This window comes from Schistocerca cancellata, chromosome 4 (genome assembly GCF_023864275.1).
Source record: "Schistocerca cancellata isolate TAMUIC-IGC-003103 chromosome 4, iqSchCanc2.1, whole genome shotgun sequence".
Taxonomy (NCBI): Eukaryota; Metazoa; Arthropoda; class Insecta; order Orthoptera; family Acrididae; genus Schistocerca; species Schistocerca cancellata.
Window position 1 is genome coordinate 169,852,842 of NC_064629.1, and position 14,882 is coordinate 169,867,723.

Genomic DNA, 14,882 nt, shown 5'->3' on the forward strand with positions numbered 1-14,882 from the left:
AGGATATGGAATGTTCCCACTGCTGTTCAGTTGTGTACTAGGAAAGGTAATCAGGGAATGGAAGAGGAGAACAGAACAAGAGACAGCTTTAAAAACAAGCCTGTGTATATCTGGTTTGGTGGTTGGCGTGTGAGGTGTGGTGGGGATGACAGATGCGAATGAGGCACCAAAATATACGGAAGCTGATTATGGAATAATAAAAAAAGGCTGTAAAATTTAAATTTGTTGGCAAAATAATACAACCAAATGCTTAGGAAAAGGAAGCTAACTTAGCAAGAGCAGGGAAAGTGGAAGTGGGTTTTCAGTTAACAAAAAACTTGTATAACAATAAAGCTATTTCCATGACTGCAAAACTCTGTAATTAGACCAGAATGTCTTTATGATCCAGAATGCCTTTTGTTAAATAGAGTTAAACAATGAGGTGAAATAGAAAAGAAGAACAGGAAAATAATCGGGAAAGTTTTGGGACCAATATATGACAATGGGAAATGAAAATAAAAAAGTGCTAAAGAAGTTTATGAAAGAACAGAACCAATATTAGATGCAGTGAGGAAGAGAAGAGTTGTATGCTATGGACACTTAAAAGGAAAATTCAGAGCAAAAGTAAAAAGTTTGTAGGGCTTCCGGGAGAAAACAAAGAAAAAGACTGGTGCAGTACTGTCAGAAGAAAGAAGAGAGAAGCATAGGAAAAGAATGAAAAACAACTGGAAAGAAAGGAAGGAGAAGATAACATAAGTTATTACATGTGAATGTCAGTGTGTCAAATCAATAACAAGAAAAGAAGACAGTGTACTTTGTTTTAAGTAAACTAAGCTACAGTAGTACATGGGGATGACTTTGGCATTGTTTATCATATATCAAGAGCTGTTCAGCAATAATTTGAAGTACTGATGTAACAACAATTATTATTATTATTATATTCACCCTATATATACAGCAGACTCTTGACTGTCTGGCCTAATGTGGCAGAAGGTCAAACCAGGTAACAAAAAATCCAGATAGTCTGGAGTTCTATAAATTCTCTCTTCCGACACCTAGTCGTACCATTCAAAACACCCTTTTTTTATATCATAACCCAATTTATTAAAATTTTCTGACTTCTTACATAATACATGCTAGTTATAAGTGTTTGTTATATACATACTACACCCTTCAAAAATTATTCCTAGATACATAAAACAATCTGCTTTGTAAAGTATGAATGTAAGATTTCACACATGTGAAAAGCCAGGAGTAACAGCAGACATGAAACTTACAGGTTTGAAGTTTTAAAATAGTCTTTGGTAGATGACGGTTTCCCTCCTTTAGCCCTCTTTCATCCTGCAATATCCCTGTACTTACGCAAACAGATGATATCAGCTGGCATTGCTTCTTCCTCCTCGCTTATGTACTGCAGCATAGCCTCAGTCGCCTTGACCGCTTCCAAATGTGGGATGAGATGTCTTCTGTCATCTAAGTTTGCCTCTTCTTCCTGTGTTGCTTCCTCCTGCATTACCATTTCCACAATATCATTGTCAGTTAGTTCATCACCTTCATCATTTACCACCTATTCTGTGACATCCTCTGTATCAATATTCACACAGCCTGGTATGTTTTTGAACAATGAAGCAATATCATCACTTCCATCTTTGACTTTGGTTTCACCCATGGACCTTTGTGGTCTAAAAGAATTCTCAAAGACCTTACAAGTGATATGTTTAAAATATCTTCCCCTGCTTTGGCCAACCACCTTATGACATTTAGCAAGTCAATCCTCTTCAGAATATTTACACGGTCTTCATTATTACCAATTGCTGATATCTATGAATTGAGAAGACAGTGGTGATACTTCTTCTTTAGCATTCCAAGGGTGCACTGGTCCACCGGCTGGCAAAGATCAGTCACATTTGGTGGTAAAAACACTGCTTTGATACCTCCATCCCTGAGTTTGTCACTGACAGAATATGAAGTTGTGTTATCAAGAAGCAGCAGAACTTTCCTCATTAAATTGTTGTTTTTCAAATAGTTCTCTGCAGCTGGTGCAAATTCGTTTTGGAACCAGGTTAAAGATTTCTGAATTCATCCATGTTTGCTTTTGATGAGTGTAATTTAGGGGCAGTGATAACCAATTTTTTGAAAGCTCTAGGCTTCTGTGTTTTCCCTATTAACTTAAGCCTAAGCCTCAGTTGTCAGTTGTATTACTGCAAGCCAATATGGTAACTTATTCCCCACTGGTATTGTATCCAGGTGCCGCAGCGTCCTTTTTTTTTTTTGTTTAAGCAAGCATTTTGGTTTGGAGCATCTTGTAATTTACACCACTATCATCACAATTGTACAGCTGTTCACCAGAAATTCCCTCCTTGTTAATTAACTTGGAGAGGTAGTATTTAAACAATGGCACAGTCACTTTGGTGGTGGATAAAGCCTCCCCACAAATGGTCTCTCTCTCTCTCTCTCTCTCTCTCTCTCTCTCTCTCTCTCTCTCTCTCTCCACCTATCCAACTGTACCTCACTGGCAGTAAAGTGTGAATATTCCTATTTACTGCTGAAATTGCAGTGCTTTTTCCTGAAACATTGGAACAGTAATTGGCAAACGATTTCCTATTAAATGTTCATGCCACAAAAATAAAGCTTCCTCAACTTTGTTTTGCTTACCTTTCAGCATTGTCTTCCATACTTTTGTTCTACTTCCAGTAATTGGGGCAGCATACCACTTTTCAATTTCTGCTCAATTTTTCTTCCAGTCCTCATCAGTACTTTTTCTTACCCCTAATTCAAATGCAATAGTTTTGGCTGCTTACCCAGAATTGAGTCACATTACAGCTTGTAGTTTCTGATCCATAGTTACTATAAATTTTTTTGTTTGTGACCCATTTCAGATTATTTAATTAAAACACAAAGGACCACAAAAACAGTAATCAAACAGTGCACGCATTTCAGATGTCTGGTATGCAGCTGAAGAAACAAAGAACACAGGGTTGCCAACAGAGCTGCCCTCTATGTTTGTTGATTGTTGTCTGTTAGTGCTGAAAGAGGGTTTCTAAGTATCATTTGTTGAAGAATGGTTTTGCTAATTTATTCAATATAAACTATACAGTATGTAGCTTATAATTGTGACTCTAGATGTGCTAGAGGCACAAAAGATACGTAAAACATTTTGAAAAGCTACACATCACTGCAGGCGGTGCCGTCTTGTTAAAGTGGTGGAAAAGTACAGTGCGTATAATAAATTAATCCTCATTTTATCCTGGAGAAGTATTATTGTGATATTAATTAAGTAGGTGGGAGAGTCATGAGCCAGATAGTTTGGTGTCTACTGTATTGTTCATGCTTGTAATCCTTCCCAGTCTGTTCACTGAAAATTGTCAGCTGTTTATTGCCAACACTGTGCAGTTTTTAATTTCTTACAAATGCACATATTTCTAGTGCATACTTGTTCCTTTATTGAAAATATTGAAAAAAAATTTGATCTGTACTACTATGTAATTACAGGCTTCTTACAGTTTTTTTTAATTAAAATGAACAATCTGTATCCACTACAACTGTTTGTTGCCCATTTTCACCTGGTTTTCACAACTTTGGAAATACCATTTTTGTCTATGTTATGATGATCTGAAAATGGGCCTCGACCCAAAACTAGTCGTCAAGTGAATAAAAAAAAATTTGCGACTTTGGACTTGTTTTTCATTGTACTAATAGGAACAAGGTTAAACTTATGTGTTGCCATACTGCTATAGACTTCTATGGTTCTCTTAATAACATCAGACCACTGCTTAGATGCTTTTTGAACAAGACAGAGTTTGATTCCAGCCTTTGACATTGATTGACATACTTGTAAAGGAGGGTGGAAGGGGGGGGGGGGGGGAGGCAGTAATGATGGGAAATCAATCACCACTATTGCAACTTTAATTTACATTTCTATTTTACATTTAGGAAGAAGGCTTGTAAGTAATTTTTGTTATCTTCCTGTTACTTACTTGAACAATTAATTGTTTGACATATTTATATTTCAATGTCGTCATTTTGTGAAGTGTAATCAAAAAATTTTGTAAGTTAGTATTTTGACTTTGTGCCATTACTTCAATTTAGACAATTAGAAAACATAGCGTGGTGACAAGACCTTGAAGGGATAGGCACAACTGTGATGATGCACGAAGCATGTGATTACATTTGTTGAATGAGAAGCCTTTCTATAATTCTGTGTATATTACTAAAGTCCCTACCCCTGCACTCCCCTGTAGATGAGCACTACATAATAGGGGATACAAATATTTGACATGATACAGATATTGTTGTTGCAGCAGCCCACTGCCACCTTTTGCTGAAGGGCCGTGTGCTGAAGCTGAAAATCCAGTTTCCTCCAGTTCTTCATCAACATCACTGAATATCGGAGCAGAGGGAGACATACCTGCCTCATCTGGTTATTATGGCTCTGGAACTGTACAGTCATATACAAAAGTTTCTGAGTATGTGAGAACATTACCACAAAATTTATCACCGGCTTCATCATCTTCATCTTCGTCTAGTATATGTTTCCCTAATGCAACGTCAAGTCAGTCATCAATGTGGAGTATGATGCCAGAGCCGGGTACTTCTTCTGGCTACACTGCACGATCTAGGAGCAGCTCAACACTAACATCTGTCGGACCATTGTCACAAAGGTCACCGTCGTCAACTCCGAGCACGAGTTCCATGTAAGTTGCTCAGTAATGAAACTGCTTATCAGTTGTTTAATTTTGATGATTTCTTATTATTGTCTGATGGTAAGCAGCTACATATTGTTTGCAGTGATATAGGAGTTATCATAGTAATACCAGTGGGATTTTGTATTGGAGGCATCAGAATGTGTCAAAATGGAAAGTGTCCACAGGATTTATACGAAGTTCTGGCAGTCAGAGGCCTTGAAAAGTTCTTAATTATAGTCCTTTGTTGTGTTACTTATAACTGTGAAAGAGACAATTTAATAATGAAAGAATTCCTCATTTTTTGAAGCAATATTACACACAAAGGCCAAAGTGAGGTTGCTGCCAGAAGCAAAATTTCTTTAACAAGACATCTCCTGACATTGAAAATTGAGATGAAATTAAGGAAGAAATTTCTGAAAGTAAAGTATTAAATGGTGAAGTATTTTGAAGGAATAGATGAGCAAAGATATCTGTGGCTAGCCCTTGCCGGCAAAAAGACAGCTTAGGGAGGTATGTACTAAGGCACCTTGAGTAGATAACTTTACACTGCAAGCTACAGTAAAAGAAAAAGTTGTGGGGACAGAAAAAGATTTAGAATTTGGAAAACAAATTATGATACGCATTGTGGATCTATAGAGATGAAAGCATTCGTGCAGTATGTGAAGAGATAGGATTATACTTACCCATATTAATATCGGATGTTAATGGGGTTTAAAGAAAGATATAATAATACAGCTATCAGATTTTTCTGAAATTATTCACAGCATCCCTTTAAGGCTGAACTTTGGATTGGAAATTTTATAAATAATCAGTTTTTTAAATACATTTATAGGTTGAATACTATTGTGCTTTGGTGACCTTGACTGTAGAAGGGATGGAAAACTGCTTTCTGAAGAACAAAAAATACAATAGTAAGTTAAAAGAAGATGGAAGTTGTAAATAATATTCAGTATAGTGAAAGCCAATTATCACCAAACAAAAAATGTTAATACCTGCCAAATTAACTTCAAATCAATAAAATAGGACTGCATAACTGTCCAGACCTCCAGTATTTTCTTATGAGATGAAGCACTGGAATTTTAAAGTTTAAGGTAGTTCATCAAGAGCTTATTTCAAGTTCATATCTACTTGATTCAATTTCTACAGGCATGAATTGGTTATGAGGAATTTTGATCCATCTTTTTGTCATTACGGAGGAGAATTTATACCAGTTCCTAGCAGCTGTGGAGAGTTCTGTATAAATTATATGAATTAAAAGTACAACATGGATTTCAGCTAGTCATGGCTGAGATTGTATTAATTGAATCTGTGGTTTGTGAGCTGGGGCTGGAATGACACCGGTCCTCGTGTTACGTACTGTGGTTTGCTTCAGTGACAATTGTTGGCCAAGATAGTAGAATGTTTTGTGCGCGTGTGTGTGTGTGTGTGTGTGTGTGTGTGTGTGTGTGTGTGTCATGAAATGGGGATCTTGTCAAACTAAGTGGGTCACAAGGATGGTAAAAACCTCTATAAAACAATCAACTTCAAGGTCAGCTATGTGCTGTTGGATGGATGGCTGTTGTCTCAAAACATAAATTGGTGAACAACTCTTTGCCCACCTGTTGCACCCCTGTCTATTATGTGTGCTGAGAATTGCAAGGTTCTACCTACTTCTTGTAGGAAAGAAATGGCACTTATCATATCCCATAAAAGCACTCGCTGTGGTTTGGGCCAGCCGGAGTGGCCGAGCGGTTCTAGGTGCTAAAGTCTGGAACCGTGCTACCGCTATTGTCGCAGGTTCGAATCCTGCCTCGGGCATTGGATGTGTGTGGTGTCCTTAGGTTAGTTAGGTTTAAGTAGTTCTAAGTTCTAGGGGACTGATGACCTCAGAAGTTAAGTCCCATAGTACTCAGAGCTGTGAGCTGTGGTTTGGGTGTGCTGCTGGGGAGTACAGATAGCCAACAAACACTCTGCAGTTCAATCTACTTAAAGATAAATATTAAAAAGTAGCAAAAATAATAGTGATAGAACACACACTGTATGTCATAATGTGTATTTAATTGCAAAATGAGGAAGAGGTTCATTTGATATCAGTTTACACTTCAGAAAATGTTGTAAAACATTATTGGAATTCTTAAAATCATGAAAAGTCTTCACAGAAATTGCTATATCCTGTTATGCCACTATGATTATGAATCATAAATAATTTGGCAGTTCCAGCAGATAGAAGCATTTATGTTGGCATTAATCACACGAGTACCTCTGGGGTCATTACAGCAAGATTCCATCTTGGCCAGATTGCAGGTCAGATTGCAGCACCAAGCAATCTGGCACAGTGGGTAAGGCATTGACCTTGTATTCAAGAGGAGTGGGTTCAAATCCCTCTGATAAATTCCCGCTTCGAGTGTAAGGTGACTCCTTTACTGCAGAAGAAGATTAAAATGTGCTGGACACGTGTTGAGGAACTGGGAAGTCATGGAACATGGGAGACACCATGTGTTTGTGTTTGCAGAAACTATATTTTACACTTATGATGCCTCAGTAATAAGTTTCTGTACACTCCAGAGCATGGATGACTTTATTGGTGACACGGCCATATTGTCCAGATGGTTACAGAAGTCCAAGCAGTTGCTGTTAAAATTCATGCAGCACAGTGGATAGCATTATGCTTCCTGTATTTACCATTACAAGAGGGATACACAGTGAGGCCCACTTCATAATACAACTCTTCTACCCATTTCTCCTACTTAGAGGCTTTAATGCACACAAGGGCTCCATCATCTACTTACAAAGTGATTATGAGGGTCACATATACATCAACGCAAAAAAAAAAAAAATCCCTACACCAAGGAGAGTAGTTACGCAAGATAAACAAAAGTTGGTCAGTGTGTTTCCACATCTGAAAGATGATGTCTGTTCACATTTTGCACAGTGCCATAAGAGTGGCACTAGTAACACCACTATGAGAATGCAAATCAGGTTTGCTTTAAATACCTTCTGTAAAGGTCATGAGATTTAGTTACCTTTCAGATTGGATGTAGTGAGTTGTTGATAGTCACGAATGCCTTTAAGGTGACAAAGACGCCACTATCAACAGCTTGCCGAGTTTGGACAAGGTCATGTAATAGGGCTACAAGAAGTTGGATGTTCCTTCTGTGATATTGCTGAAAGACTTAGTAGCAAAGTAAGCACTGTACATGGTTGCTGACAGCAGTGTTCAAGGGAAGATATTGTCACAAGAAGTCTACACTCTGGACGGGCATGTGGCACTACAGAGTGGGAAGATGATCATGTTCAGTGTATGGCTGTGGCACATTGTACTGTGTCTGAAGCAACAATTTGAGCAGCAGTAGGCACCACACTGATAAAAAAAAAACTGTTACAAATATGCCCTGTAGCTTGCATTCCATTGATTCCAAATTACTGTCCTTTGCGACTTCAGTGGTTTTGATCACTAGTTCATTGGAGGGTCGAGTGTAGGTCCATAATTTATTCACAGAAACACTAAGGGTGCATTTATGCTACCACCTCTCTGCTTGCCGGCATGGCACGGTGATGGAGGATCAAGCCCACTGAGTCTTGCTGGTCCATTTAACCTTCACTGTTGCTGCTCACTACAATCCTCACCAGGCAAGCTGGTTTGTGTTTTGCGATGCAGCCAGTGCTATATGTCCTGAAACTTGAGTCGTGAGTAGCTGCTTCACAGTCACTCCAGGAGCATCATTTTTTACTCTGTTGGGACTCTGATAGCTATGTGAACAGCTGCACAGAAATTATTCTGGATAAGCAGCGAGGCTGCAGCGTAACTGTTAAAAGACACTTGGCAGGCAGTTTTGTGTAATGTACTACCCCCCCCTCCCCCCAACCTCTCTCTCTCTCTCTCTCTCTCTCTCTCTCTCTCTCTCTCTCTCTCTCTCTCTCTGTGTGTGTCATTTACCAACAATGGTGACCGTGGGTAGTGCAGAACTGCACTTCATCGCCGAGCACAATGCACACCATTTACCAGCCGTCCTTGCTTCTCAATCATGGCACCATTCCAAGTGCAACCATTTGTTGTGGTGTTAATGGCAGCCTCCTCACTGGACAGTAATTACTTAGACCAGCTGCTGCTAGTCTCTGACCAATGGTGCTGGATTAAGCAGGGTATTGCGGTGGGTCCGTTAGTTACTCTTGGATCCCAGGTACAGATGTGCCCTCGCCTTCCTATGCAGTCCAACATTGGGACAGTGTCACATTGGAATACCTAACAAGTCTGGATATTGTACAATTTGACCAACCAGAGAGAGACCTACAGTGAGATCACTTTCAAACTTTGTTAGGTGCTGATCATGCTGTGTGAGATGAGGATGCAGCATCTCCATGTCCTTCACTTTGATCTCTCAATATGTGACAGCGTTCGTGGTCTTTGTATATCCTACCTAAATGCGAACACCACTAATGCGTTTAGATGGCTGTTCTACCTGTCACAGAGGACTGCAACTCTAATCATTAACATTTCCACAGAGAACTGCAACTGTAATCATTAACATTTCCACTGATGTGTGTGTGTGTGTGTGTGTGTGTGTGTGTGTGTGTGTGTGTGTGTGTGTGTGTGTGTGTGTGTGGCTAGGTGCTTCAATTTGATAACAGCTTGTTTTTCAAAGTCTTTGACTATAGTGTGAGTACTTGAACAAAGAGCATTTTTGTGAGCAGAGGATGGACCAGAAAAGGATGTACACGTGATAAAAGGGACTAGCAGAACCAAAATATTTACTAATGGATTAGAGATAAGTTACCGCGTGACAGTGCATATTCCTTTCAGAAGTTGAAAGCCACTTCTGAAGTTTATATATCTGTGATTACTTTTATATGTAATTTGGAATAAATTGGCTTTCTCTGTTTTGTCTCATATAAAGGGACAGCAGACATTTTAGGAGTGTGTATTAAACATCTCAAATAAATTAACTGTATGGAACAATCATTGATTTGGAAACCAACCTTCAGTTCGTACTCTTTTTAGGTATAGTATGCAAAGTTTGAAGTATGAGGGGGAGGGACTTACCAAAAAACATAGGAAAATCATGCTCATATTTATGGCAACCATGTGCATATGGTGGTATTGGAGAATAAAGACCATACGTTTCAGATGACTTTGCTGGTTATTAAAAAAATTAACAGTTGACTGGACAACACCATAATGTTATCACAAATTTTGTACAAAATAATGACAGTTTAATGGTAGTGCAACGAGTATTCGATCTCCTCGCCCTCCCTTCTCCCTACCAAGTGAAAGAGAATCATACAGTAAAGTTTCGGATAACAACCTTTGAAAAAATTGGATTAGCTCAAAAAAAAAAAAAAAAAAAAAAAAAAAAAAAAAAATAATGGGCAGGCAGCTAAGAAATGCATGTGCTGCACAGAATATTGAGACTTTCTATGACTATGTGATTAAACAGAACTGTTATTAGTGGGCATACAGCAAGTCTAATGCACTTCATGGATACCTGTTACACAGTTGCTATGAAGTAGTGTGATGTGCAATTTTGTCATTTGGGGACATAATCCCTTGTCACAAATGAACAACAGATCACAAAGACTGTCGTTACATGTTAGTGTGTCAAAATGTTCCAGTATTTTGTTGCATGTACATATCACAGCTTTCCCCAGCTACACAATCACTGTTTTCAATGAGATAGTAGTGCAGCTTCACACACTGTAAGGCAGTGACACATGCAAGAATTGTTCAGTAACTGTAGCATCTCAAGATTGTTGATCTTCTGTGGCTGCAGATATCACCAGATTTTTCCAGTCAGGTTATTTTTTGTTGGCTAGCTTGAGAGTCTCAGCCTAGGGTACCAGATTAATTAAAATAAATAAAGGAGTTGTCAATCTGAAGGTTGGTTTGAACACAGCAGTGTTTTAACTAGCTGTGGGCCTATTGGCTTCCTTGGACCTTCACACTGACTTATTCAGCCATTTATAGGAGGACCTGCAGTTTAACGAGGACTCCAAAAGCACAGTGCAACTATAAATTTTTCACATACACTGATAATTGCCAGGGGTTTCGAACCAATGAGTGATGGGGAAAAAATCATAGTACCCTCTGGAGATGGACAACCCTGAACCATTAGGTTGTTACTGGACACTAGCCAATTGAGCTGCCAAGCCACAAGATGAATTAAAATGTATTTGAAACAAATTTGCTGGTATTTCAGTTGCGGTGTTACACAGTCATAGGGAACCTCAGTGACAGCTTTGATGAAAGTGATGTTTGACTCTTCCCATAAAACATAATGTTCAAACTATGATGATTTCATTTACAATCCTTAAATGGGAAATAGCAATGGTTTCATTTCTGCTAGTAAAATGTTTGTGCCACATCTCTTTTGCTTTCAGTGCTTCAGTGTTTTTATATTTCAGTGATTCAGTTTTTTGTATCAGTCTTTATCTACATTTTGGTTTATTTGGTGCTGCCATTAGTACCACAGGATTATGAGGTCTATTCGAAAAGTGAGGGCTGTTTGCTAGTATTTAAATGTTCACAGCCCGGAGAAAAAGTTGCACAGATGCAGTGTAAAGTATTGATTAAGAAGCCGCAAAAGTCATTGTTTTGATTCAATAGTTATATGACTGTGGGTGAAAGCAAACAGCAGTAGTCTGGAAATCATTGCTCCTATCGGGTTGTGAAGCTCATGTTGTAATTTGATTTTTGAATGCAAAAGAAACTACAGCTGCTAAAGTTCATCAAGAGTTGTACCTAGTTTGTAGGTCTTGTGTATTGAGTTAAGGAAAGATGGGACAATAATTCTGAGTCTACAAAAATAGGTGTACCAATGTGCACAATGTAGGGCACCCAGACAGTTGAAACAGTGCAAGAAGTGGATCAAAACTGCAATCTGTTTGACAATTCATGTTCAACACTCAAGCTGAGGCCTGTTCACCGATCTGCTTGTGCGAGCTGGCTTGTGCTCATGCCTCAGCAGTGAGTAGCCAACCTACTCATGGTGAGTATAAGCAAGGGAAGAGGAATCTGGACAAGGCAGTTCAGCTCAAGAAACTGGTCAGCGAGTCTATTCTGTGGCTGCTAATAGTTCTACAGAGATGTATCACTTCACAGTGGCTGATTAAAACCTTTTGTGGAAAATTTATTTCCTAGAAGTATTGCAGTGATGAGAAATTACAACGAAACAAAAAATTAAATTTATTTTAATTAATGAGGCAGAGAATATCAGAAAGATAAGTATGAAATGTGATATTTGTTATGGTTGATGTAGGAAGTTTAAGTTGACATGAACATGTATTTTGTGACTATTTTATGCACATGTTAAATGTAGAGACACTGTATGTCATCGAATTCTACATTTAAGTTGCTTTTTGCTAAAGTGTCAGTATCTTGTACCACTTTCTGAGCATGGCTAATTAGAAGCTAAGCTTTTAAACTGAAGTCTCTCACTGAGCGTCTGTGGGTAGATTTCATTCTCTTCATTGCGGAAAAAAGTTGCTCACACAAAAGTCCAAACATCAACATAATTGGAGCTTCAAACTTGTGAAGTTGTGGAAATATTTGTCGAAGAAAACTTTTATATGAATTTACAAGATTTATTTTATTATGAAACTACAGGTCTGTAAGTTCTGACTGTACCTATGCATTCTGCACTGACATGTTGCAAATTCATACTGGCATAGCTGATCATCGCTTTGAAGTTTGTAACCCAGCCTAAATGCTGCTTTTTATGGATTTTATAAGAGCTCTTCTCCACTTTCAGCACTAGACCATTAAGTATACGTATACGTAAGTATACTACAGCAGACTTCGCGTATTATCGATCCTCTGAAGACAGCACAGTTTGCACTTTCCCTGTGCTACATGATGACATCTCACAGCCCCATTTTACTGTGAGCGCTCACTACTCAGGTGGGGAGTGTGTGTCAGGGCTTGTGCTCACCTAGCTGCTTGCTCTAGCTGAGGAATTTTCTCATGTTGGATGCATCATTATTATGACTTCGTGGAAATGTGAAGTTGATTTGTAGGAAACTGAAACTGCCAATAAAAGCTTTTTTAATGGGTATTTTTTGTGGATGAATGACTCTTACTTTTTTAATATATGTTGTACATTTTGTGCTTTTCTGACAGAGCTTACCTAAATGAGATCCTGATTCATCATATCTGAAGATTACCATAAATAGATACTGTATTCCTTAGGAATGCGACAATAAATTTTCAGCATTGCCACATTGGCCTCCACATGCTCTAATTCTGTCTTAAAGCTTGTGCACTATTTTCTTTTGTTTATGTTTTTCTTCTTTCTGGGACTCATAGTGTTTGTTACAATTAGTTAAGGAGGTTTTGCATTACATATGTTCCATTATTTATTTTCTATAGGACCACCAGGTACAGTGCGAGTGGTTCTGGCTATAGTCGAATGATTCATCCATCGCAGCCTGGGATCTGTGGACTGTCAAATCTTGGAAATACATGTTTCATGAATTCTGTCATTCAGGTATGTATTTACTACTATTTAGGTATAGCTAAAAATAATAGCCCCATAGTTGGTTTAATCCATCCACAGAAACCACTGTTGTTAAGTTTGCTAAAATAACTAAAAAGCAAGAGTTGAAATTTTGTGCCAGACCGGGACTCGAACCCTAATGCTCCGCTTCTCTAAAATGGTTGCTTTGACTGCGTCTGCCATCCAGACTCTTTTTCAGAATTCTTTTACAGAACGTGCAGTCTGTCCTGGGAAGGTTATCCAATGCCCAGCATGGTAGCCAGTCCTTTATTTTTTTTTTTGGGGGGGGGGGGGGGGGTCGGGTCATCAAGTACCCATACAGTGGTAGCCCCTTCTGATACACGGATGACACTATTGATACCAGAGCTGTCACCTGCCAATACATGCTGAGGAGTTGGTGCCTGTCTGTTGGGGGATTCTGGACATTGGCCATCTCACCAGGTTGCCTTGGTTCTGGTTGGGTGATGCCTGTGGGGAGGCATCTGCAACTCGTGATCTCACAGTCGCGTTCTTGCTTCCCGAGCACGGGGTCCTGGGTTCGATTCCTGGCGGAGTCAAGGATTTTCACCTGCCTCGAGATGACTGGGTGTTTGGATTTTCCTCATCATTTCATCATCATTCATGAAAGTGGCGAGATGGGACTGAGCAAAGGTTGGGAATTGGTATGGGCACTGATAACCGCGCAGTTGAACACCCCACAAATCAATCATCACCACCACCACCACCTGTGGGGAGGGCCCTTGTTCAGAGTAGGCAGTATCATAGCAATTATTTGGCATCATGAAATGATCAAAGTTATCAGCCAGTGGCCATGAGCCTCTGGCAGTTCCTTCAGAAAGACCACAGTTCCGTGCAGATCATTATGACCCTAAGAATTTGTATTGCTTGGCCATGCCGTGGGAGGAAAACAAATCAAAGTGATTTGCAGACACTTTGCTCAGTTACGTGTTTGTACCTCTCTCTCCACTGAGACAAAGCTCTTTGTGTATAGTATTGAACATGTATTTGAGGAAATTATAAAGATGTGCCATCGTAATTAAGCCACCAAATCGTACCCAGGCCCAGGCTTACTATCTTGTGAACAGCTTGATGTACCTATCACTATAACGCCCCATAATAATCTAAAGTTGGTACAGGGATTAATTTTTACTGAGGCCTAACGCTGGAGATGGAGGAAGAATTACGCAAACACTTGGAGAGGTGAAGGATCCACGTCATTTGTCACTGATACAGGCACAGCCGTCCTTGCTTCCAGAGAAGTTCAGAATCTTGGTCTACCACTCCAGTGTGCTACCACCTGTCTGTGGGAACAACCACCATCCCCTAGCTCCAAAACATACTATCTTAATCTAGGAATGCAAAACCCAGGAACTGAATGTCACAGATTGCCTTTCATATTTTAAAGCATGGAAAAATATGAATCATTTGTATCCAGTGTCAGTGACATGGATTACCTTTTGTCACTACTGTGCCCAAGTTGTCAACAGTATCTGGCAACCTCTGTGTCAATCTGTCATGTCCTGAGTCTGGCAGTCACATGAATAAACTAGAGCATGGAGGTGATAGGTCCTCACATCTCATGGTTCTTGGAGCACAGTCTTTGGGAACAACTCCCCTCACCTAGATGGAGAAGCAGTATCCCTCTCTGACATCTACCACTGACAGGACTCATTTCCTGGAACCCTCTCACTGGAAATCCACAGGTCAGCAGCCCAAAACCAGACAGTGGCTGAAGGAGCCACAGACTCCA

General features: G+C 39.4%; 1 protein-coding gene across 5 annotated transcripts in view; it reads left to right on the plus strand.

Moving 5' to 3' along the window:
• The window catches only part of LOC126183279 (ubiquitin carboxyl-terminal hydrolase 15-like), a 176,653-nt gene that overhangs the window by 68,139 nt on the left and 93,632 nt on the right, over positions 1-14,882 (plus strand). For 4 of the 5 annotated variants that reach the window (XM_049925103.1, XM_049925105.1, XM_049925106.1 and 1 more), the window contains 2 exons: positions 4,281-4,673; positions 13,006-13,123. In XM_049925103.1, coding sequence (XP_049781060.1) covers positions 4,281-4,673; positions 13,006-13,123 — 511 coding nt within the window. The remainder of the gene's footprint in view (positions 1-4,280; positions 4,674-13,005; positions 13,124-14,882) is intronic. The other variant, XM_049925104.1, reaches the window with a different exon arrangement.